Source organism: Hyperolius riggenbachi, chromosome 1, assembly GCF_040937935.1.
Source record: "Hyperolius riggenbachi isolate aHypRig1 chromosome 1, aHypRig1.pri, whole genome shotgun sequence".
NCBI classification, from domain to species: Eukaryota; Metazoa; Chordata; class Amphibia; order Anura; family Hyperoliidae; genus Hyperolius; species Hyperolius riggenbachi.
This window is the reverse complement of record NC_090646.1, coordinates 190,923,663-190,950,949: the sequence shown is the minus strand read 5'-3', so window position 1 is coordinate 190,950,949 and position 27,287 is coordinate 190,923,663. Positions and strand designations below refer to the sequence as shown.

The window sequence follows — 27,287 nt, the reverse complement described above, 5'->3', positions numbered from 1 at the left end:
ATATGCAGCAACCCCTTTTCCATTTCAAGCCACCCCTCCGTGTAGCAGCTGCCCAAGGCCAAGGCCTTTGTGACCTTTCCAGAAATCTGGCTTTAGCTGTTAGGGCTCGTTCACATCTAAGCAGGAATCGCACGATTCCCGCTGACCGCAAACCGCTAGTCCCATTATACTCTATGGCAGTGTTCTCACTGCCGCAATCACGGGTGTTTTGCTATAGCGATAATCACAAACCAGTTACCCACAGCATTTTGGCGGCGATTCTGGATCGAACGTGATTAGCATGTATAGAACCGCTAATTGCGATCGCTCCCAAAACGCTACTTTGTCCAGTGATTTTTCTGCATTAATTGTGGAAAAAATCACTCCCCCAAAACGTTAGCGGTAATCTCTAGCATTTTGCGATTTTAAATGTGAGCGGGGCCTTACAATGTATTAGCCTCCTCTTCGGACTCTATAAAATGATGGAGTATGGCTATAAAGGTAGTGAAGTGGGCAAAATGCCCAATCAAATGACACATCACATCATTTTTCATTTAATGTACTTTTTGTTTTTCGGTAAGTACAGGTTCACTCAAATGCAGCAGACAGCTCTGTCCAGTCATGTTCATCTGCAGTAAATATACATCTCTATTTGGCAGCCAGATTGTTCAGGCCCTACCATCATGCACAGCCAGTTTTACAAGTGTCCGTGTACTTTTATGGGATTACTAGACTGAATGTCATCAGGGTATGGGAAACTATCCGTCCCTCTATAACCTCATTATCTCAGAATATATTCCACTCTACAAACCTCCTGAAAATTGTATGTATTTATCAGTGAAATTATCTAACTTACTTCTATGCAAAGCAGCTGGCAATTTATATTCAGGATCATTTTCAAACTCACTGCCTTTTTAGAATTAACTCTTTGTTGCGGGATTGATCAGCACATGGCAAACCGTGTAAACATGGCTGTCGCCAAAACAAACCCTACGAATGTCAGTCGGTTAAATCCAGGAAGGAGGAGGAGAAGAATGCAGCTCTGAAGGAAAAAAATAAGAAGCGACAGACATGAGGCCTTTATGCTTTGTTTCAAAGGTGAACGCTGCTCTAGTCTGTGCGAAATGTCGAAGCGCTGCCAGACACTCGGATAGAGGAATATGCTTTAAACATCTTTAAATAGAAAGTTCAGCATCAGTTCATAGAGGCCGACGATTCTTTCATGTTCAGTAGCTCACAATTATAAGGCAGCACAAGTCACTTGTAGTAACGTGTATGTCTTTAAAGAGGTGCTTGTAACTAGACAGCGCTATGGTAATTTAATGAGTCACCTTTAACAATAGGTTGATCATTTCTGTGGAGGTGACCTTTCTGGTTTATTCATTGTTCCCCCAGACTTGTAGGCAAAGTTTATCATTTTTATGGTGAAACGTCACCGATTTCACGGGCCACCAGATTCTAACAAGTGGAGTGCTCATACCTGCTGTCATAGAGCTGCTATAATTCAGATATCTGCATTACACGTGCAGTTAAAAGGCATCAAGATTATAGAACAGTCTTATCCATCAATATATCTGCACACAGATGACACAGGCCTGTCCTTTGCATCTCTTTCAAAGTACTAAAGAATATATTTAATGTAACTGCCATTCTTATTATCGTTTTTGACCTTTTTGCAGTAATCCTTGCAGCACTGCTTTGAATATTTGTTTGGTGGACTTTAGTATTATTATGCATTTATATGGCACTGAAATATTCTGCTGCACTTTACAGACTATACAGAATAATGCATGCCAATTAGGATTCCTCACAAGATATCACTAATATACTAGGGATAATCAATGTGATGCAAATAATTACTCCTTGCATTAAAGTTTCAGGTAAATCTTATATAGCTTGAACTTGGACCACAAAAATTGACAGGAACTTATTCTTATTGGTCCAATTTCTGTTTCAATAATTTTATTGTCAATCATAAAATATAAACACTACATTCAGTTGAAATCCAGTTCAGATCATATATACAGGAAGTGTAGATATGCTTTATACAATTTTCCAAATATAGAGCAAGACCTTCTTTAATCTACAACCCTGTGACCAATGAGCGGAATGAAATTCAAATATATAGACAGGTTCCAAGAGAAAAGAAAAGCAACTACAGTAAAACATTTGGTCGTATACTCAATGAAAGTACAGGTAGTCTCCGGTTAACGAACGAGATAGGGCCTGTAGGTTTGTTCTTAACCTGAATCTGTTCTTAAGTCAGAACATTGTGCCATTTCTGTCCCCTGTACCTCCTCTGTGCCCCCCCCCCCCTGTGCCACCAGGGTCCCCCTCTTTGTCACCTCAGCCCATGGGCAGCGCTAGGAAGTGTAAGGGGGTGCTCAAGCACCCCTTAGAATTGTCCAAGCACCCCCTGGCATGAAACTTACTTCAGGCGTCTAAGAGACGCCGAGTCAGTTCACAGCGGCAGCCCGAAGCAGCAGAGCAGGGCTACGGTAAGATGGCCGCCCAAAGCCCTGCAGACTTGGAGTCTGCAGTGCAGGGCTTCGGGCGGCCATTTTCCCGTAGCTCTGCTCGCCGGGTAATGCAGGCTGCAGGCAGGAAGTCACGTGAAAGAAGAGGATCGTGGGAGCTGAGCGCCACAAGGAGGTCGGGACAGGAAGTCTTCTGACTGTAGGTGAGTAAATGGGTTTTTTCTTTTCTTTTTTTAGGTGGTGCTGCTGATTGTGGTCAGAACTGCTGAGCCTTGTGCATATTGTGGTCAGATCTGCTGAGGATTGTGCATATTGGGGTCAGATCTGCTGAGGATTGTGCATATTGGGGTCAGATCTGCTGAGCATTGTGCATATTGGGGTCAGATCTGCTGAGAATTGTGCATATTGGGGTCAAATCTGCTAAGTATTGTGCATATTGGGGTCAGATCTGCTGAGGATTATGCATATTGGGGTCAGATCTGATAACGATTGTGCATATTGGGGGCATATCTGATAACAATTGTGCATTTTGGGGGCATATCTGATAACGATTGTGCATATTGGGGTCATATCTGATAACGGTTGTGCATATTGGGGTCATATCTGATAATGGTTGTGCATATTGGGGTTATTGAACGTGTTTTTTGTTCAAATCTGCTCACATTCACTGTCGTTGTGTTGCACTTTTAAAGGGAACCCGAGGTGAGAATAATATTGAGGCTGCCATATTTATCTCCTTTTAAGCAATACCAGCTGCCTGGCTGCCGTGTTGGTCCTCTGCCTCTAATTCTTTCAACCATAGACCCTGAACAAGCATGCAGCAGGTCAGGGGTTTCTGACAATATTGTCAGAACTAACAAGATTAGCTGCATGCTTGTTTCTGGTGTAATTAAGTTCACTACTGCAGCCAAATAGATCAGCAGGGCTGCCAGGCAACTAGAATTGTTTAAAAGGAAATAAATATGGCAGCCTCCATATCACTCTCACCCTGGGTTCACTTTAAATTACAGTTAGCCCCGCCCTCATCCGGTCATGACCACGCCCATTTTTTCACGCACCGCAGGTTGTAGCCACACCCATTAGGTCGTCAGCTACCCCGGAAATTGGTCCAGCACCTGCATAGCACCCCCTAAAAAAATTTCCTGGAGCCGCCACTGCCTCTGCCCTAAGTGCCTGCTTATACAAGTTCATAGCCATTTTTTCTTTGAATTCTTTCAAATTGATTTTCTCAAAAGCTACAAGTCCAATTTAAAAAAAAAATGTTTTTGACTTGTTCCCATGGAAACACAGAATCCATTCCATTCGTATCGGCGGGTCGTTTGTAAGTCGGGCGTTCATAAGTCGAGGACTACCTGCACATACAAACTTGAAAATAATATTTCACAGGTCATGGTTGTTAACCTTCTGCATCCCACAAGTAAAGCTGGTAAAGACCAGCTAATCATTGGTCCAGATGACAAACCCCCCACGATTGGTCCAATTTCAAGCTGCATATAATTTACATTACATTTGACTTCAAGGAGAAATGATTTGCATCTCTTTGATCATCCCTAGTACCTACCATAATCAATGTCTAATGCTCTTACCACAGCCAAGGGTTAAAGAGAGCCCAAGGTGGGCTAAAAAAATAAAAATAAAAATAAAGTAGGCTACCTGATCCGTGGGGCTGAGCGGATCAGGTAGCCGCAAAAAACGCCGCTCCTGTGGGCCGCAATGGCCCACTTTCACTTGTGTGACCCCTGGGTCACGATGCTGCACTGAGAGATTGTTGTCTCTCATAGCATGCAGGAAGGCCGGGGAGCGACAGGAGGCGTGGCCAGGGGGAGAGAGCTGCCCAATGGCAGCTTAAGAAACCTTGCAGGAACACCCCTGGCGGGCGTTTTAAACAGGGAATTCCTCTCACCTCTGTTTACCTCAAATCTTGTTGCTAAACTCAAGGGGCTATAGTGCGGCAGTGGGTGGGAGAGATCGGCGGTTGGGGGACACAGAGCCATGTCATTAGGCAGAGAACATGGCTCTGTGTCCCATCTGCCCCCCCCCCCCCCCCCAAGATAATGACAATTTTGAATGAAAATGTATGCAGCTTCAAAATTAAACCTTTAGGGGGCACTGGTGCAACGTTTCAGGGGCACCATATGCCCCATTTTTGTTGCATCTCGCAACGTTTTCGGCGCGATGTAGCTTTGCGCAACTATTAGTGTGCGCAAAGCTACTTTACATGCAGTAATGGGCTTTTCACTGCACCGGTAACGCTTAGCACTGCATAGTGAATCGAGCCCTAGGTGTCCTTCACATTTTTTTCGTTTATAAACGAAAACACTTAATCTGGTACATTTTACTAGCTCTACATTTCTGCATCATTACCAAATTGTCTAGGGGAACATATAAATTAAATCACATAAGTTATATTAGCCAACGCTATTCATTTTCAGACAGGTTTCTACCCTCAGTTACACCCCGCATTGAAAATTCACTTAATATATACATTCCTGGCGCTGTTTGAGTTTTCCCAGGCAGAGACTATTGTTCCTTAAAATGGCAGGCATTGAGCCTTGCACACACGCTCAATATATGTCAACAGAAAACATTGTTATTGATCGTTTTGGGTGACAGTTTAAAGTGATCACTGTACAGACAAGTTGCTCTGATATCTGCTGAGCAGCCTGTTCTTTCCTAAGTAGAGTGGAGGGAGGGAGGAGGACAAGCGACTACAAAGGAAAGATAGTAGCCATCATTTGTTAATGATACAGTGCGGTGGATCACTGATGACGTGATTAATGACATTGTTTGACATCTATATTGGCACAAAAATAGGTACAAATTACAAGTGTTCCTATATAATCCCAGGCTAATGACACTACATGGAATTTTCCTTTAAGTCTGTCCCAGAGGTTCAGAGCACCCAGAAAAATTGTTCAAGCCCTTGATTTTTATAGTGAGCCTACATCAGGCAGCTGTGTGCATAAAACAATGAGCGCAGAATACAAACCTGTGAGACAAATGAGGATGTGGCACAGAAGGAGAAGAAGAGGACACTGCCTGAATGAGCTTCAGGAATTGTGATGGCGGAGTTCACAGAGGCTATGCCTCTTCCCACTGAATGTGATGAATGCTAATATAATGACCAGCTGATGTATAGAATGGAAATATTCACACTTCACTGCAGCACTCCCCCCATACTGTAGGCATTGTTTCACAAAGTCATTTGTCTCTGTTAACCTCAGGTGTCATTCGCCATCACTGCGATCTTTTATCTGGAATCCCATTTCTGATAATCACAAGAAAAGGAAGACAGCTCTACAGACTTCAGAGCTTCTTAAAAAGACTAACAAGTTTACAGATGATGAAGAAATAGGCGTAAATGAACACCCAGTGACCAATGAACGAGAAATGATCGCTCGCTAGAGATTTGTCATAAATCTGCTGTGGACAAAGTAAACTGGAAAATATGATAATTGGCAGCTAATTATTTTGTTTCTGTGGAAACCCAAAACGGCAGTCGATTTAATAATAACTGTCAGATGACTTAGACCCCATACATCTGCTGGTGTAATGACAGGATATAAAATGATGGTAAAAATAGTATAATGTCAAGAAAACCAAAAGAGATTCAGATCAAGCAACTAGGTAAAATGGTAATAGAATTCAGGTCTTTGGCATGTTATTTGTTGTGTTTGTGTATACTTTGCTCTAAAGACTCCACATGGCCATGTAAAATATCCCTCTGAATACAACAAGGCAACAGAATAACCGAAAATATGCAAACACGCAGTACCTGAACTAACCATTACCATGCCATAAAATATACACAGCTAGCAAGAGTAAAAATCAATACTATAGCCATTCTGTTTGTCACGATGAGTTGGCATTGAAAAGATATGAAAATAGCTCTTGACCATGGATGAAAGCTAGCCTTGCAAAATGAGGTCCTAACTGGTTGTTCATCCCTTCATAAGGTTATTTATTGCATACATGTCAGATTAACTACTCCAAAATGATTGTTCTGGATAGTTTTGTCCCAAAATGTTAAGTGGGTGCAGATGTGGACATCCCTTGTAGTGATACATCTGGTCATATTGCTACCTCTATTTGCACTCAGAAAGAAAATTTCAGCAGCATGGTACCTCTTGTATGTTTCCCCTCCCCTCTCCATGGAGCAATACATGCTTTAAAGAAAACCTATACTGAAAATACTCTCAAGATATAATTGTGTATGTAATACCAGCTGCATGGATAACTTTCCTGGTGACTCGTTTTCACTTTCAGGGGTTACATTTGATCTGTGATGTTTGCACAGCAGCCACGTCAGTGTGATGTAAAATCTAGTGCATTCAGCTCCCAGCAACATTAAAAATAAATAATTAGCTTTGAGCTTGAGAGCTTATTTTCCAGGTAAAAGTGTTTTGGCTTCTGTTTACTTTTCAGAAGAGCCATGACTGTATTCGACTGCCTCATTTGCATACACCAAAAACCTGTCTATTAACTCTTGCAATGCAAATCAACATATAAATAAAAAGCACAGGCAAGTTCTAAACACACTTAGTGCTACAGCCATGTACCCATGCTTATCTCATCATGGGCCTGGTGCACAAAGAGGTGTCTGGCTCTTCTACTGACCACATATGCTACTGCTCCAGTGTTAGCCTGATGAAGCAGGATCAAACCTGCGAAACGTGTTGCATTGTTCCCCGGAGTATTTAAATAAACTTGTTGTATTTGACAAACACATTGGCAATGTTTGTGCCTGCTTGGAGGAGGCGAGTCCACCACTGTCTACTCATGTTTTAAACTTTTTAGATACCTTTAGCCTTTTGGCGCCTCTGTATCCATACTGCACTATATCAAGTCCAACCCAGGGTGGAAGGGTGTTACCCCCTTTTTTTCCTCATCTATGGAGTGTGACTTCTTAATCCTAAGTGGGGTCAGGTCTTATCTCCCCACCTGCCTATATAGTGGTTGCCTTTGAGGTAACCCTGCTTTGTGAGTATAGCTTATTACGCTATCATACTTCATTTCAACTACCAGTACATACTACACTATTTGGCTCTTGGTGTCTCTACTCTGCGTTCTGAAGCAGAAAGGACTGGTAAATGTGCCATACGCAGGCAGTGCGCAGCAATTTTACAGGTACAGGTAAATGCAGATTTAAAACCCACGTGTTTAGTCTGGCATGTACAGACATTTACGGTAGTTTTATTCCTCTGTAACTTTGCCCATCCTGCCACCAATTAGTGATTAGAGATATGCCATGTGCTTTGAATCCAGTGTGAGAAAAAGCACATTACAAATGCTGTTGCTAATTCGGAGCTGTCTCGCCACATCCTGGTGTTCACAAGCGAATGACAGCATAGTTACTGACAAAATAATATACTTGAGTAGTTTGTGAACAGAGAAACCTTGCAGAGAGGTTCAGAAAGTGAAAGTGACCATTAATGATGACTTTAGGAGAAGAGGGGGTGGGGGGACTATGGGAGAAAAAACAATAGCTATTTCTTGTTAATGATCCAAGCTGATGGCTATAGCATTGAAGTCAACAGTATCCTTACACCAGGCATAGCAATAGCCATAGCAGCTTCTATGGGGCGCTGGAGCATGGGGGGAAGGGGGGGGGGGGGGGCTGGGAGGCAATGGGTACTTAACCACTTTGCATCCAGACCTCGTTTCCCCCTTATGGACCGGAGCAGTTTACACATTTTAGCTATGTCCCTATTTAATCAGCAATGACTTTATCCCTACTTATGACACCTAAATGAAATATATATTGCTTTTTCCCAGACTAACTAGGCTTTCATCCTATGGCATTTTTTCCCTTTTTTCTATGTATTTTAATGGGAAAAAAGAGGAACAAAATTGAACAAAAACACTTTCTAAGTTTTACCAATTCCAGTTTAAAAATAAAACGCACTACTGTAAATAAAAAACACAAATTTTGTTTGGCTATTTCTACCGTTTATCACAAAAAACTTAAATGATGTTCCTGTCACAATTTATGGTGAGGAAATTTGATTCTGAAATAATGCTACAGTGGATATTTTTCATTATGAACTGAGAAAAAAAGTATTTTTAATGGTAAAAATCAATCTTATTGGCTCAGGGAACATATGTTTTGCACAGGAGCCAGCCTAATCAAGCACAGCACTGCTTCAGCTACAAGACGTATATCTATGTCCTCGTGGCTTAGATGAAGTCACAGAGGATGTAGATATACTGTAGTGGTGGATAAAGTGGTTAATGTATTCACCATTAACTTTTTTGTGTTTCTCTACCCTCTGACTTTGTCTCAGTGCCCGTGAACTATGTTCAGTTTTAATTGCATGATAATGTAAATTGACCAATTAAGTCCTATCCATGGGGTAGGGGCAGGTGGTATTGCTTAAGAGTGCCTACATCTAAGGTCCCAATTAAAGTTTTGCTATGGGGCCCCATGATCTCGAGCTACGCCACTGCCTGACATCACCATTAACAACTAACTTTTTGTCCATGACAATTATATACAATAAAACCACTCTATTTTGTTTGCACCTGCTTTTATGGAGCCTCCTGTAAGCTCAGAAAAAAACTGGGAGCACAAAATGGCATGGAATCACCTTCATGTACCACAATTAGTACCTAGGAGTACCTGTGCCAACTGTCAAATGTAGTGAAGACTGGCTTGCTTAAAGGGAACCTGATCCGAGTATAACTATTTCAAATAAACACATGAAGTACCTACAAATAAATATTACATACTTACCTCGCTGTCAGTTCCTCTAAGAAGCTCACAATTTTCTTCTAACAACAAATCCTTCCGGTTCTGTCAAGATTTTGTCAGAACTTAAATACATCAGTTGCTGTCAGTTATATATCAGTTGCTGTCTGTTATAACCGAAAGGACAACTGATGTGCAAGGTAATGTCCATAGTTCCTTATGACTCAAGTGGGCGATATTACATTTTAACAGTGTGCTGAAGAAACCAGAAGCTGTTATGGAGTAGAGGCAATTTTCAAAATGGAGGTCTGAGAATTCCATTGATCTGCATCATTGAGAAGAAAACAAATGCCATCAAGCACTGCAGTGGATTGAAATGTATTCACTGTTCAAAGAATCAATGAAGCATATAAGAGAATTGACTGAAGTTATCGTAGGCACATAGGTCACAGGCAGGGATTCCGTGCTGAAGTGACATTCAATACAAAATTGTATGAGATAGATGTCCTACCATGTCCTAGGTGGGTGGCGGTGGGTGCAGGGCAAAAAAACGGGTAGCCTGACAGCCATTTCGCACGGTGGTGCTTCTTCCGAGGCTGATCCACGCCATTACAGATCAACACTGGACTTTATTTTCTGTATCACGTGTTGGGGCGGGTACGCGTAAAAGTACTCTTTACATCCGTATACGTAATGACGTTCGCATGAACCAGAAAGGACATGTCTGAAAAAAAGTGTTGCTCCGATATCGCGTCATAAATTACGCGTCAGTGTAGACCATGCGTACCACTGTGGGACGCACACTGATGCGTAACTAAGCACGCATATGACCAGAGAAGATTGCGTATTCACCATCTTAAAGGGGTATATTACCTCTAATTGCAAGGTCATATTAAAGCATGTAAACAATTGGTAGAAAGGCAGCCAGGAATTCCATTGATCACAGTGGACAAACAGGACGCATGAGAGGCGAAATAGATTGATGAGTAAGTATGACGTGTGTATGTTTATTTTTTCTTTTAATTTTCAGTTCAGGCTTGCTTTAAAAAGCTTAGATTTCCTTTTGTCCAGTAAAACCTTCATTAAAGTACTCCACTGCCATTTCAGTGGTTATGTATGTAGCACTATAACAAACTCAGCAGGGAAGCTGTAAATTACCTTGCTGGCAGAGTATAGAGCTCATTTAATTTATGCATATTTGTATGTTTTAGCATATTTAAAGCACATGACATGCAGCAACTGTCTGTCAGTAGGTGTTGTGTTCATTGAGCTGTATGATCCATGCACCAGCCTGACCCCGGTGATGTAATGGCAGCCGCTAATACAACAATCAGCAGAGCAGCGAGATGAGCTTGATCAGACAGTCACAGATGGTAGTTTCTCTCTGCTATGTTTCATATCCCTAAACTCTAATCTGTGCACTGCTGGATGGAATCATGCCAATTCCTGCCAGGGCTCCATAAGATTATTATTATCATTTTTAATTTCTGAAAAGTACAAATCATAACACAGGCATATAACACAGACAGACTATTGCAACTACTGCCTAGCTATAGACATCTTGAGGCCCATTTATAAAGGTGTGGCGCTATGTTATCGAAACACCACTTCCTGGTTTTTGTGTTTTTTTAGTGCTTTTGTTCCTTGGTAAACAGTGCTGTGGGTGCCATACTATAATAACAACAACAACAAATAACATTTGTAAAGCGCTTTTCTCCCATGGGACTCAAAGCGCATAAGCATGGCTCCGACCATCGTGATACAAAGGAAGAATTTTATAAGTCTGGAAATGCCAGGCTAAACAGGTGGCTTTTCAGTCTGTCTGGATTTAAATAGCTCCAGGGATGGTGCTGTCTTTACTGGGTGTGGCAGGGAGTTCCAAAGAGTAGGGGCAGCATGACAGAAGTCTCTGTCTCCAGATTTTTTGAGGTGCACTCTGGGAGTGACCAAGTTTATAGAATTTGCTGATCTGAGGTTGTGAGAGGTGTGGTGCAGCTTCAGCAGGTCCTTCATGTATCCAGGGCCCAGATTGTACAGGGATTTGAAGGTCAGCAGTCCAATCTTGAAGAGTATTCTCCATTCTACTGGTAGCCAGTGCAGTGAGCGAAGGATCGGTGTAATGTGACAGTGGCAAGGCTGGTTTGTTAGCAATCTGGCAGCAGCATTCTGCACTAATTGCAGGCGACGCAGGTCCTTTTTGGGGAGGCCAGCATAAAGGGCATTGCAGTAGTCCAGCCGTGATGTGATGAAGGCATGGACTAGGGTTGGAAGATCCTCTGGGGGAATCAGATGTTTAATCTTTGCAATGTTCTTCAGATGAAAGTAGGAAGATTTAACTACAGATGAAATTTGGTTTCTGAAACTCAATTCCCCATCGATTAGTACGCCAAGGCTGCGCACAAGGTTGGAGCTGTTTATGTCTGAATTCCCAATCCTGATTGGTGTTGCTTTAGGATAGAGCTGTTTTGATGGCGAGTGCTGGCTTTGGACAAACCGGACCTCAGTTTTGTCAGCATTCAGTTTCAACCAGTTATCATTCATCCATGCCGGTAGCTCAGCTAAGCAAGAGTTTATTTTTGGGGTAGGGTCTGTTCCACCAGGTTTGAAGGACAGGTATAGCTGTGTGTCATCGGCGTAGCAGTGGTACGTCAGGCCATGACGTAGGATAAGTGTACCGAGTGGCAACATGTAGATTGCAAACAGCAGAGGGGATAGGATTGATCCTTGTGGCACTCCGAATTGTAGAGGTGCAGGTAGAGGTAATTACACTAAAGAGGGTGCTCTGCAAGCTAATTCACTTGAATAGGGAATTGGCTTGTCAGCTTCTTCTCTCTAGAAAAAGCAACAGTACATGACACACTGACTTACATTGTGGCCACGTGCAATTAATTCAAGTGGTGACCCGCAGCAAACTGGCAAAAAAGTCTGGCTATTTGGCTCCAACACAACTACTCTTTAAAGGGAACTTTAAAGGAGAGGGATATGGATGTTACCTTTTAGACAATACCAGTTGCTTGTCATTCCTGCTGATCTTTGGCTGTAGTAGTTGCTGAATCACACACCTGAAACAAGCATGCAGCTAATCCAGTCTGACTTCAGTCAGAGCACCTGATCTGCGTGCTTGTTGAGGGGCTGTGGCTGAAAGTATTAGAGACACAGGATCAGCAAGAGAGTCAGGCAACTGGTATTATTTTAAAAGGAAAAATCCATACCCATCTCAGTTTAGGTTCCCTTTAATATACCTTATGGCATCACCACAATGATAGTGCTGATATATAAAGTGACAATCAGGCACACAGACACAGTAATGAATAAGCAATAAGTTTTGAATCAGGAAGATGTCATTTATTGGCTATATATTTAGCCAATAAATGGTATCTTACTGATTCAAGACGTCTTGCTTTTAACTATGGCTAACATGGTACAATATTCTACTACTGCTACTAGTTTACAAAAACAAAAAAAGTTACATACCTAACTCAGTAGAGGGAAGTGCAATCCTTCTAGAGTCCACTGCTGATTGCCTCTTCTTCTTTGGGGGGCATGCTCCTGTCTGTGAACGGGCACAGTCACACTGTGAAGGTGCACTAATCACACGTATAGTAGCATGGAGCCTCCTCTTGCAAGTAAAATCCTAGCATAAGCGGCTCTGTGCTACTGTGCAGGTCGTCTTGCACCAAAGCAATGTGGCTGCCCTCGTACATGGACAGAAGTGTGGCTGCCAGAACCTATTTGATGATCCCTTTTCAAATAGGTTCAGAGGGTCCCAGCACTGGAACAGCGAGCTCAAGGCAGGTGGGGGAGGCCTGAATTAACTAAAGGCTTCCCTCTATTGTGGTAAAGAACTTTTTCATAAAATTTGCCTTCAGGTATACTTTAAGAACTAGAAGTATGATCCCAATAGAGTTATGATGCTAAACCTTCTGCTTGCATGCTGAATGGTTTTAGAGTAGGGACTGGTTCCACGGAGCAGCAAGGCACACTGCATTACTTGCATAAATATTAGTAAATAGCCATGTGCTGTTTGACATCTCACGGCACTTTTACTGAATGACGACACTATGGACAATGTCACATGAGCTATTGAGTCACTAGCATCTATTTACTAATAGTAGTAGTAACTAGTCGCTAGCACAAGCAACAAGTTGTTGCAATTAATCACCAGTACAAGTGATTAGTTGGGGTTCCTGGCAACTCCATTAAAATGTATTGCGGCCTAGTTGAGGCGAATGGTAAATGTGACTCAGTTGCCCAGGTCACATGGTCTCTCCTTGATCCTGGTGGAGTGACCGCCAGCACCCTCACCATTGCAGTGACATTCTGCTGCTGTTGTCTGTTTCAGCAATTCAGGGTGAATTCTCCTATATTCCTATAGAGTACTTACGAGTGAGTGAGTGATACAGCATTGCTGCATAAATTAATTACCTGAAAGCTTCATGAGGAGCTCAGATGCTGCTTTGACAGAGATATCCTGTGTCAGTAGGTTTGGCTGCGTTTCCTGGGACTTGGCTTCATCCGGTGTGCTGGAGAGGCGCGCCTCAGATTCATGGCTGTAGGGGTAACCAGAGTGTGGAGACAGGGAGCCGCTCAGATCTTCCTCCTTAGGCTCTTCTTTTACTCTAACGGTGAGAGTGAGAGGTTCCTTCTGATTTGCAGCTGTGAATACATGAAATGCACACAGGTTGAACAATGTCAAACTTGCTTTTTCATAAGGTCAATTTTTTTCAGGGGCAAAACAACAACAACAACAACAACAAATAACCATTTTAGAAATACAAAACATTTAAATGCATAACTTATGGCTGGAGTTGTCCTTGGCAATTGTTACAAGAATGATAGTTTTTTTTCTCCTCAAATGTGTTGTTACAGAAGAGGTAGCATCGTACAAAGGAAACAGCCCAGCAGGCAGCAAAGTCACATTAGTAACTCAAAGTCGTGCCTTGCATGGGTTAAAGCAACACAATTTATAAACAGTTTTATATTAAGCCCGCCCGGGCTCAGCCGCGACCCCACTCACCACCACCACCTTGCTCGGCATACAAGCCGCGCTCTCCGCCTGCTGTGCTCCCCACCACGCACTCGGCCATGCAATCCCCCTGCACCCGTCCTCCTGCTCTCTGATGTCCGCCCGCGTGCCGCACATGCACAGTAGCGCAAATGTACGGACACAGGTGCAGGAGAGGACACAGGGATTTTATTATAGAGGATAGTGAAATTAGTCAAGTTTTAAATGGAATTTGACCTCGTAAAAAAGAAGGTATTTGCGATAATTCAGCTTTATAAGTAAGTGTGAATTCCCATGATGCATCACTCCTGAATATGCAAATCATCTCTTTATGTCCCTGAAAGCAAGGTTGCACATCCAGAACCACTGGTTTATAGTAAGCCTGTAGCGAATACATTTTACAGAGCCACATCAACCCAACATGCATACAGTCGATTTTGGTCTGGGTATTCCTTAGCACTGGTCTAAGCCTATCCCATAGAGCCATATTAATCCCTGCCATGCACTGATGATGACCTAAACGCCCTAAACTGTCAGTAAGCAAGTTGGATTGATGTGGCTCTGTAAAATGTATTAGCTACAGACTCACAATACATCAGTTGGATGTGCAGCCTTGCTTTCCCCGGCATAAAGAGGTGATTTGCATATTCAGGGGAGATGCATCATGAGAAACCACAGTTGCTCACTTACAGCTGAATTATTGCAAACACCTTCTGTTTTAAGAATGTAAAATTGCATTTTGCGTTGCTTTTATTAATAGAGGGGTTTTTGGACTCTTTTAGCCCTTTATACCTTCCAGGTGGTTCTGGGTCAGCATAAGCTGTCTGGGTATTATTCCTCAAGATGAAAACACAATGGCATATCTGATTTATACACATTCCATATAGATAAAATTCATATTACACACTGTCTAAATGATTTTTAATAATTCATAATGAGCTCATTATTCCCAATAGACGTTTAGCACATTACATTCTCTCACAGAGGAGGATCAGTAAAGCGGGTCTGGTCACATCTTCCACTCTCTGTGTGAGTGAAACTGTGGAAGTAATGCCACAGCACCCATGGGAGCACAGTCATAATGGCACATATTTTTTTTCTGAATTTTATCATTAGCTTGCTGAGAAACTCAACTGACAGTTTAGAAAACATTCTGATTTTGAAAATGTATTTCCTATTTAACCTAATAAAGTTATGCATTTCCTTGTTCTGTGTAATTGACCCCTTAGCTTCCTCCTGCCCCCCGCAGACACACCAAGAAGGTCTTTTGCATAAGTATTGCCGTGGTTTGTGCCCACACTGCAGAGAAAATTCTTCACTTCCTGTCTGGGTCGCCCATAGCATTGAAAGCAAGAAGTATTGTTTAAAAGGAAATAAATCTGGCAGCCTCCATATTCTTGTCACTTAGATTAGAAGTATGCCAGGGAATGTATGGGGGATTGTCAAGACATTCTTCTTTAAAATGAGGTGACAGTCACCTTATGGTGCTACGGTAGCGGAATAAGGCCATACATAAAACAAGAAGAAAGGACAATTGAGAGCCCCCAATAGTGTATCTTTGATGGTACAGTAGAGATTTTACTTATAGCAAGTATATACACTCACAAGTATGGGCTGCCAGGATCAGGCAACTACTAATTGTGCATGAGGGGAAATTATGCCTGTCCCTGCTCAGGTTAAGAAGTCACTCTCCATAGAACAGAAAAAAAGCATGGTCTCACCCATCCACAAGGTGGATAAAGATAGTTTTGAAAAATATAGAGGCGCCAGCAGAATAAAAGTATATCCAAGTAAAAACACATAAAATGGGGGACAAGGGTGGACTTACCTCCCCAGGACGGACACAAGTCATATATATTAAAAAAAATGTAACTTTATTCTTACTCCAACATGCAATGCGTTTCGCGGGTCTCAAGTCCTCTTCCTCAGGCAAAAGTACAACAAGGAGCAACTCAACCGCTGTATACGCTGGTATAGCACCTCTTTCCATTTTTTTATTATATACGACTGTTGTGTTTGTCCTGGGGAGGCAAGTCCACCCTTGCCTCCCATTTTATGTGTACTTGGATATACTTTATATTCTGCTGGCACCTCTGTATTTTTCAAAACTAAAAAGGCCATACATAAGGCCACCTTGTATTATTTCAGTTATTAATTTAGGTTTATATGAAGGTTTTGTGTCAGAAATCCCTTATGTGGGAAAACAACATTCACAGAAATGTTATTCCATAAACATACAGTACTTCAGATTTATATCAGAAGAAAGAAAAAAAAAACAAGAGTTCAGTCTACCACTATAGGATTTCCTCACAGAGCACTTTTAATTATACAGTAATTTATTGCAAAATTCCTTATTGGCACAGCAGTATTCCCTGACTAAAGTGGATATGGACAAGCAAGCAGTAGGCCGCATCCTGAGCCACAGTAATCAGAGCACAGCATCAGCAGGCTGGTGAAGAATGGGTGATGCCAGTGAAATGAAAAGTCATTGTGACTTGAACACAGTAGATAAGCCAAATGTAAAGGCTAATATGATCTCCTTGGGCTTTGTCCAAAGTAATATGTCACACAGAGTGTATATTCAATCTGCAAGAGAAGCCAATGGTTGCAACACTAAATTGTAATAAATGTCTCCCTGAACTATTTGAGCCCATGGCTTATAATCGCGTTTGGACCATTGTCAGTATTTAATCAAATTCAGCATGTTGAATCAGCACTTTAATTATCCTCCTAACCATTGCAGCAGGTTTACTTTAAACCAGGGGGCACACGATAAAGTGAAATGAAAATATGCAGACTTCATCAATTCCACAGCTAATCACAGTGCAGGTACAGATGTCAAGCAGAACTAGGAGACTGCCTACTAATGCTGAAGGCTCCCCTTGTTTGGCTGACGACAATATTATGTTGATGGGCATGTTATCATCCAATATGACACCTAACAGTCTATGGGAGCATAGCAAGGAGGTACTAGCTCTGAAGACAGTGCCAATGTCTGGCTCGGAGAGGAGCCACACACTTCAATACTAATGGAAAACACTGGAAGTAAGTAGTGAGACCCTTGGTCAGTGATAGCTAACCTTAGCACCCCAGCTGAGACAAAACTACAAATCCCATCCTTCCTCTGCCTCCCCGAGTTATGCTTAGAACTGTCAGAGTATTGCAATGCCTCATGGGACTTGTAGTTCCACCACCGCTGGAGTGCCAAGGTTAGCCATCACTGCCCTAGGTGGTCACCGAAGATTTTATAATTAAGGTGTCCATACACATCTATTTTCCCATTCAAATTATCTGCTGTGAACTGATTCCCCAAAATGTCAGATCAATCAAATTTTGATAGATTTAAACCAAAAATCAATCGAAAGTATCAATCGGACAGGATGGAAAATTAAAGTTGATCTTGAACAGTGCAATGCTGCGATTTATGTGCAGTGTGTGGTAGGAATTGCTTCCTTCTGAACCGATACTTTTCTGAAAGGAATAAATTGTTTTTGAACATTGGGTGGAAATCTATAAGTGTATGGCTAGCTTTAGGGTTTAGATTAGATAGCATTATTAATGCTGTGCAACCTAGACACCTAGGAATAGTATAATCAGTAAGTAGTCCTAAAATGTCTGAGATGGCAGAGCAATGGACTGTGCCTCTCTGTGCCTCTCTTTATACACAGGTAACAGCCATCAGATCACAGAGGTACAGTATGAGGAAGAAAATATATATATTTCTTTTAATCAGGACGGGTTAGGAGTCCATGGGTAGCAAGAGGCCGAAAAACTAAATTGCAGATGACTGCCCATCTGAAAATGGAGATATAAAAGTACCATCAACTTTCTTAGTAAACAAAGTGCTCAAAATTTTTTTTGATTACTTTTTTTTTTTTTACATGGCCTCTACCATTAAAAACACGATCATTTGTGATCATCTTGGGCAAAAGAAATTTAACAATGCACCTTGTTGGATTGCTAAATTGGTAACACCACTACTGTTATATTATTATTTTTTATTTATCTAGCGCCATCAACTTCCGTAGCGCTGTTCATCCACAACTTAAAGGGAAACTGTAGGGGGGTCGGGGGAAAATGAGTTGAACTTACCCGGGGCTTTTAACAGTCCCCTGCAGACATCCTGTGCCCGCGCAGCCACTCACCGATGCTCGGCCCCGCCTCCGGTTCACTTCTGGAACTTCATACTTTAAAGTCTGAAGACCACTGCGCCTGCGTTGCCATGTCCTTGATCCCGCTGATGTCACCAGGAGCGTACTGCGCAGACACAGACCATACTGGGCCTGCGCAGTATGCTCCTGGTGACATCAGCGGGATTGAGGACACAGCAACACAGGCGCAGTGGTTTTCAGACTTTAAAATCTGAAATTCCAGAAGTGACCCGGAGGCGGGGCCGGAGCATCGGTGAGTGGCTGCGCGGGCACAGGATGTCTGCGGGGGTCCATTAGAAGCCCGGGGTAAGTTCAACTCCTTTTCCCCCGGCACCCCTACAGTGTCCCTTTAACACTCCCCTCCCTTCTCTATAGGGTAGAGCGCTCCGCCCTCTTTAGCTAAGCAGCATGTCCGTACGCTGATCATTACTAAAACTTTCACCTGGAATGCTCACCAATGATTATTTGGGGTGACAGCAATTGAATATCTGTACATAGCTTAAATTAACAGAATTTCCCACTATGTTCTAGTCTGTATAAGGGTTAGCTTGTAATTTAAATGCACAAACAGAATGTATGGAGATAAAAGAGTTGAAATTGGCAAAAATTCACCCATCTATTTAAATATGTGATGGAAAAGAATATAATGGAATGTGATGCTGGTAATGCCTTTTAGGTTTATTTGAATTAATAGCTCAGAACAGAAGTCGTGTGATTCAGTGTCGCAGACATCAGAGTTGTTTTCTATTGTGATTGACCATTTACAGATTCAATTAAACTGTCAGCCTTGAAAAAGTTATTTAACTTCACTGCGCAGTCATAAGAAGCAGGAAGAAACAGGAGGCTGTGTGTGAGGGGCCGCTGCTGGTGAATGTGGTCACTTCTCTGCTGCTTCCAAGGTCACCTCAGGATATTGAACCTTATTGTTGCTCTGCTGTTAACCATTTGTGGTCAGAATACCATGCTTGTCATCTGGGTTTGATTTACAAGTGCAATTCCAGGATTTTTATGTGATTTTTGTCCATGGAAATATCTCAAGCAAAGGATTTTTCCCATCATTCACCCTGCACATTTCAGGACTAGCAGCAAATCTGAGGGAAAAAGTACTTTTATTATTACCACTAAGAAAAAAATGCTTCTCCTAAGCATATAAGCTTGTTTCAACTGTATGGAGGCAAGGATTCTAAATGGTTGCGATGGGTTACTGTTCTACTTTTACCATACAGAATCTGATGTGAAGACTCAAGGACGGACGGACACACACACACACCTGAATGTTGTATTTAATCTTTATGTGATATTTTTGGAAAAGTCGTTCATACTTGGTTTGATTGCACACATTTTTTATCAAATTGAAAAAAAATCATATCAGATCTCTCAGGTCAAACCCCCGCCCTCCAAAAAATGAAGCTTTCCCAACTTTATCTAAAACCAAAAGGACAACAAGGCTTAAGCTGCACCTCTCTTTGTATCCCCTTCCTGCTGCACACCCCTTAAATTAGGCATTCTCACCCAGGGTTCCTCGAGTACTTTGCAGGGGTTCCTTGGCATTTCCTCCCATCGCGAGAGAAGTATTATAGAGAACATTATAATAGAGGATACTGTAAAAAAAAAGCACTAAATTGGGGGTTAAAATAATAATGAGCACATCAATAAGACTGCATGCTGTGCGTTCTCCGCGGCTAAGCCGCGTTAGACTGTTTGCACATGCTCAGTCATGTTGGGGAGGAGGGGAGAGCGGCCAGGCACATGGCTAATTAATATTCACTGCACTCAGTGACGTGCAGTGTTTACTTCCTGGAGCGGCCGCTCTGTGCGACGATTGGCCGGGCGGGACCACGTGATGCAGCATGCGTCCAGGAGTACGCATCGCGGCATCACGGACGCCAGAGTGAGCTGCACAACGCGGCTCACTCCGACGTCCACACCAGAGAGCACCAGGCGTTGCGTTAGGGGCACATTATGTGCCCTATAACTAAACGCAACATCCTGGTGTGTAACTAGCCTAAAAAGCACTGGAATAAGGAGACCGTATAATGAGTGACATTAAAAGTAGGTGTGGTTGTTTATTTCACTACCATCTATTACAAAGTCCATGCCTCCTGCAAAATAAATGCAGGGGTTCCTTGAGATCCCACAAACATATTTGCAGGGGTTCCTTGAGATCCAAAAATTATTTACAGGGTTCCACCAGGTTAAAAAGGTTGAGAAAGGCTGCCTTAAATCTTAGTAATATTTGTTTCCTTAAAGCGGATCAGAGATGAAAAATTAACTAGAACAAGTAACTTGCCTATATATCTTATCTAAAGTTTACACAGCAAATCTGGCTGCAAACAGCTTCAACATTTTATTCCTGTGATGCAATGAGGGCAGCCATGTTCTGTTTGTTATCATTACACAGGTAATCCGCAACTATATCTCCACCCCTCAGCCTGTGAAAAATTCACTCCCCCCTCCCCTCTGCCCCTGAAAACTCTGGCTAGTAACCCCCTCCTCTTCCTCCTGCCCAGACTGAGCTCCCATAAGCCCTTGCTACATGGGTCTGAGTGCCTTGGTGTTTTGGAGAAGCTGTGGGCGAGGCTTGTTTAGTTTATAGGGAATTAGGGTATTAAAACAAAACAAAAAAAAGTATTTGGTTTGAGGAATGCCCTATAAACTATATGAAAGGAACACAATTATGCAATGAATAAAAGTTCATCTCGGATCCACTTTAACCTTTGAACAGCCACGTATGCTAAAACTATATTTGGCTGCAGTGTCACATTTCTCCTGCCGCTGGGGAAGTGTACCTGCAAGGCTATGCAAAGCGGGAGGGAGTTGTCATAGTAAACTGTCCGGATGGTGAATTGGCTTCTGCTCTCTTCGACCTTGCAGCAATAGCTGGACCCCAAATTTCGTGTCCCTTGGAGTTGCTACAACTCGAGGGGGAATAGTAAAGAACGCTGCCCGGGTTTTCAGCAGGAGCAGGGCGAGCCGTCTCTCAGCTTCACCCTGCACCCAACTGAACACTCAATGGCATAATACGCATGCAAGAATAACGCAGGTGTAAAAACGTGAAATATTCTGTATTTTATCTGCAGTCTGGAACTGACAGTAACTAATATTTGTTAGGTTACAGGAGGGTGTTAAGAAAGAGCAAGGAGGAGGAACAGAGGGTAGAGAAAAGAGGAACTTGGATTAAAAAGTTAATGAAAAATGTTTTTTGCTTATTTCACGTTTTGTAAAACACAAATCCACAATATCATTTTATCAATAAAATGGTTAAGAAGATGCTAATGATTTTGAACAGATACAAATTTTATGTTAATTTTATGCATCTTGGACTTGCTCTTTACTTGTCGGTATAAAAAAAAATGCTAATCTGTATCTCATCTGGCTTCCATTTTCCTTGCACTACATAATCCTTCAAATACCACAAAAATCCTTCAAATACCAATTGAAATACCGCATGAGATAAAAAAAATCTTTGCAAAATATCATGAAGTTGTCTGAGTGCATACAAGATGGCACCAAGATGGACGCCTCAGCACAAAGCTCATGCACATTCTTAGTTTTTTTTTTTCCTAGTAGCTTTTACGGTCTACTCACTAGTGTTTAGTTGTCATAGTTAACTTAGTATTGTACTGTATACTGTATTTATGGTGTGGCGAGCGATAATGGTGCTGAGCTTTGTATGTGCCAAACCCAATTCTGGGCATGACCCAGTCATGTTTGAGGAAATAAATTATTCTGATAATTTACCAAACTATTACCGTATGTGAGAAAACCTTACTCAAAAAAAAGAAAATGCTACTGCTTGAGGTAATTTACTTAATGTGAAATTATTCTGAACAGTCTTTTAAGCCCTAAGTGCAGAGGCTGCTCCAAAGGCATCTGCATGGGTGGTAGTGCGCAGACCCAGGGAACAGGGTCTGTAAACTTTTTTGCAGAGTAGGAAATGTGCTGCTAGCATGTACAATGTCTGCACAATGGAAGGAAGAGGTTAAAAAGAGCTCCACCTTTTCAGTTTTATACAGATCCTGGCAAATGGAGTCACACGCTGACTTTTACAACTTTTGTGCATACAAACTCACAATTTAAATGTAATCTGTGTTGCCTTCCAAGATTCAATCCTGTGGTTGACACTTCAGGACTCAATGCTTTACAGATGACTCGCTAGGGAACGGTCAAGCACTTCATCCTGGCTCTATGGAGGGGCAAAGAGGAATGACAGTGCAGGATGGAGCAGCGTTTGTGGGTGGATAAGGAAAGAAACTGCTTAGCTAATCAGCCTAGGCTAAACATAACTGGGAGGGCAAGGCTTTATTATATATAGATATAACAAGTGTTTCTGATGCTGAAACCAGGAGAATTACTGTAAAAGTAATACTGTAATTTTTGGACTATAAGACTCACTTTTTCTCCCCAAAAGTGGGGAAAAAAGTCACTGCGTCTTATAGTCCAAATGCAGGGAGTTCCTGACTTGTGAACCTCCAACTTGCCACAGTGTCGGGGACTCCCTGTACTGTACCCATGCAGAGGAGGACACAGGGGGACGAACGGAGGACACAAGGAGACACAAAGGGGCATAGAGGAGGACACAAGGGGGACAGAGGCGGACACATGAGGACACAAGGGGGACACAAGAGGTACAAGGGGGCATGAGGTACAAAGGTGGCATAATCCACAAGATGCCCCTTCACCATGGATGCACCAGGTTTAGTATATATTTCTTCCCCTGCTTTTTGTCCTCTAAACCTAGGTGCGTCTTATGGTCAGGAGCCTTTATATTGGCATTTGCTTCATATTTTCAGGGTCAAATATCATTAAAGTCTACTGCCATTAATGGGCATCAGTTATACATTTCCGTATATCTGTAGCCATAGACAGACATCCAATCACATTTAAAGTTCGCAATATTACATGCATTACCGGTATGTATTACAAATTACAGCTAGTAGTAAAGCAAAGTAAACCAATGTAAAAACACACAGTCATAACTTGTCCGCCGTCATAACTGATGCATACCGTCCTGAAAAGGAATTTCTCTAGATAGCTCAATATTGACTGAAGCTATAAAAATAGATTAAGGGAACAAATGGAGGAAGGATATAACAATTAGTAGAAAAAGCATCAGGTCATCTCATAGGTCAAAGAGTAAATGGAAAAAAAATATCCAGAGTGAGCTGTTTCTTTAATTTAATCTCCTGAAAAAGTCAGCAAACTAAGCCAGGGTGACAGTAGACCATGATGTAGGGCTGCTGCATTCCTGGAAAACCAAATAAGTATTGACCCAGGAAAGAGCCAGCTCCCTCAGCACAACCGTATAACATTAACATCATCTTTACACATAGCAGACAGCTACATACAGGCCAGGAATACTATTTGTCCCAGCTGAAGGCTTTTGGCTATGTTGAACTCATGGACATCAGGCAGATTATTAGACACTCAGTAACATATAACAGGCCATTCAGTGTTTAAGTCAATAATGCTATATAGTTTCACAAAGTCAAGATGTCCTAGAAGAGTGACTGAAAATGTGCTGTGGGGGGGAGGAAGGGAAAAGAGTCGCCAATAACTGCAGGGGAACTACCACAGGCAGTTATTTTATATAAATACCACCGCCCGGGGAACCCTCCCATAAGCATCCGTTTTATCTTATGATGAGTGTGGAAATTCCCTAGCATTTTATTTGGCACAGCCAACACTGACCAGTTCCCCTGGGTTAACAAATTCACGGTCAAAAAGGAATGAAGGCTTTGCTCACTCTAAGCCAGTGATGGCTAACCTTGGCACTCCAGCTGTGGTGGAACTACAAGTCCCATGAGGCATTGCAATACTCTGACAGCTCTAAGCATAACTTGGGGAGACAGAGACATAATAGGATTTGTAGTTTTGTCACAGCTGGAGTGAAGAACTTTCGGAATAAGTACCAGGGAAACAATATATATATACACTGAAGGTCCAGATGGACCACCCCCATAGGTACAGGGTAAAAGAATGGTATCTTTATTATAAAAACAACAAAGTCAAAATCGGGATTGTCCGTGTAGGGACACCTCGATATATAAATTGGTCTATTTTAATCATAGCTCAACGTATCCATGGGTAGATGTGAGGGGGACCTGGCTGATCCCCCACCACTTCTATTGTACATGGAGTGGGGTGTAGCTATCCCCCACAACCCTGTACCAAACGTTTTAGAGTCATAAATGGCATACAGAAGACACCACAGACCTGTAATAAGGTTCTGGGTGGATCTATTGCCTAGAAAATAGACACAGAGTTTTTAGGAGGACTCACTGGCAAGAGTTAAAATCAAGGTGCTATCAACATACTATATATACAGTGCTACTTTGACCGGTTTCACCATAAGGCTTCATCAGAAAGTGACATATCAGTGCAGTGCTATATACATCATATATACACAGCTGGAGTGCCAAGGTTAGCAATCACTGCTCTAAGCAAAGCCTTCCTTTTTATTTTAATTTTTTAAAGTGAAATTCCAATTTTGCTAAAATAACACAGTAAACACGTATTAACACTACAAATCTCTGAAATGATCTGTTATTAAAATAGATTTTTACTTATTTATTATTCCCCAGCTACTTAATTGAAAAAACTGACCACAAGCACATACCCAGCATCACATCACACCTGTAATCTGAACTCTGCAGAACAGGCTGCTTGGGCATTTCCTCTCCCCGCATGGGTAATTAAGTTGCACATGACAGACTCAAAGTCCTTCAGGGTGGTAGCCACTTTTAGGGCACACTCCACAGGCAACCAGGATCGTTTCTGAGCCTTGCCCAAAGACTAGTTACTGTTGTACAAACTTGCTTGAACTGTGATTCAAACCCTGGTCAAAGGCTCAAGCCCTACAGCCAAGGCAACAGCCTTACCAGTACACTATCCAAAAAGTGTATTAGAAATATCTGAAATGCAAACCATGCTCCAGGAAAGACGGAACAGTGTTTTTATTATATAAAATGGAGTATACTTTCAGCTTAGTCAAATATGTTACAATCCATCTGTGACTATAAATGGATGTATAATTATTTCACGGGTGTTCATTACCAAGTGTTGGATATGAAAGCTATGCGGGATGCATGAGGTCCATCTAAAGCTTTAATCTAATGTAAATTGTCAAGAAGTCATTGGAAAGCCGCATCTACACGAGTAGATGCGGCCGCGATGCTCCTTATCAATCGAGCCGCTGATGCGGCTCGATTGATAAGATCCGACAGGACGGATCTCCGCACCGCCGATTCCCTGCTCGATCCCCGCGAGGGGACAATGGCAGGGAATCGTGCAGGAGATAAGCGGCGCCGGCGGCGAATCGAATGGGGCTCATGCGCGGCGAGCGGGGACGCGGCGGGCACGCGCAGGGACGCGCAAGAGGCCGCCGATCGCCACAACATCTCCTCAACATCTCCCCGTGTAGACGGGGCTTTAGAGAATATAGGCAACACAATGGGCCTTTATCTTCTACATTCTCCCAAACTGGTTAACATTGGAGAGTATGAAGCTGGATTGAACTCGAGCTTGGTGGCAGTATATATTATTATGCCGCCCGGTCAGATGGGCGCAGGGTGAGGCGAATAACGGCTTACCCTGCTGCTGCTGAAATTCAGGGGTAGAGTTCAATACTTTCCCTCCTGAGTCCTAGCAACTTGGAGGGAGAAGTAATTCAGGGTCCGGCAATCACTGTACCCGAATTACACTTTAAATCCTGCATGTGCCACTATAAACAAAATAACATTACGTCTATGGTGGCACCCAAGTCAGACGCAGTGCGCCAAAATGACCTGCTTCGCCTTGGCGGCTAATACTGCCTTGGATGAGAATCATGAGTGAATGCAGCGTGCGTATATCGGCAGCCTGACGTCTGCTAAAGATCCAGCATGCCCTATCTTTAGTGATCCCAGAAGCCAAACGAGCAACAAGTGCATTGTTCTCCCCACTCTCCCTGCCCGCAATAGCCCGCTTCATCTTGTGCCAATCATTTTTCCTCCATTTATCCCCCATAGCAACAGACGCTCTGCTTGCCTGGAGACTAGTGACACCTCTGTATAGCGTCAGCACTTCACTATCGCCCCAAGGGATAGAGTACTGGTCCCTGTCAGGTGACAGAAATGTGTGTACTAACTTACATGCACATTGTCCAATACATCAAGTGCAGCTATAATGTCCCCCAGTACATCTAGTGCGGCCATAAAGCCCCTAACCAAATAGGTCACTAGCTAAAACAAGAGATCCGAATGCAAATGCACACTGAATCATATAAAGGCTGCAATTACACGGTTTTCAAAATTATAAACTTAAATATACAGTCTACTGTTCAGATTACCTTGTGTTCCAGGAACATATGAACAAACCTGTCATTTTCAAAGACATTACATCACAACATAGGATCACTTCAAATGACCATGATATATAGACAGAAGACACAGAACATTTATATTGCGCTTTTCTCCTGGTGGTCTCAAAGCGCCAGAGCTGCAGCCACTAGGCCACACTCTATAGCGGGGGTGTCAAACTCAAATACAAAGTGGTATGAAATTGTACACTGGGATCTAGTCGTGGGCCAACATCAAGGTCTACTGGTCACCTTTCTCCCTTATAAAGTTCCCTGTTGTCTAAAGGCCCCCACCCTCCCCTATACAGCTCCCTGGTGTCTAGAGGCCCCTACACTCCCCTATACAGTTACCTGGTGTCTAGAGGCCCCCACGCTCCCATATACAGTTCTCTAGTGTTTAGTGCTTTCTGCCTACCTCCCCCATATGACTTCCCTGGTGTTCTAGGACTTCGCCTTCAATATAGCTTCCCTGGTGGTCTAGAGTGGCCCATACATAATGCAAAGTAGGGAAACCAGTTGAGGGACAAATATAATGGCTCTGAAAGGCCAGATTTGGCCTGCGGACCAGAGTTTGACATGTATGCTCTATAGGCAGTAGAAGACTTAAGAAGTCTTGCCCAAGGTCTCCTCACTGAATAGGTGCTGGCTT

The 27,287-nt window shown here is 42.5% G+C and overlaps 1 protein-coding gene and 1 long non-coding RNA gene across 3 annotated transcripts in view; one reads left to right on the top strand and one right to left on the bottom strand.

Moving 5' to 3' along the window:
* The window catches only part of LOC137570617 (uncharacterized), a 51,556-nt gene extending 45,656 nt beyond the window's left edge, over positions 1–5,900 (top strand). Inside the window, exon 4 of the long non-coding RNA XR_011031115.1 lies at positions 5,681–5,900. This is a non-coding gene — a long non-coding RNA (uncharacterized lncRNA). The remainder of the gene's footprint in view (positions 1–5,680) is intronic.
* ZNF827 (zinc finger protein 827) overlaps positions 1–27,287 on the bottom strand; it is a 232,964-nt gene that overhangs the window by 73,438 nt on the left and 132,239 nt on the right. For both annotated transcript variants that reach the window (XM_068279307.1, XM_068279313.1), the window contains exon 5: positions 13,570–13,800. In XM_068279307.1, coding sequence (XP_068135408.1) covers positions 13,570–13,800 — 231 coding nt within the window. The remainder of the gene's footprint in view (positions 1–13,569; positions 13,801–27,287) is intronic.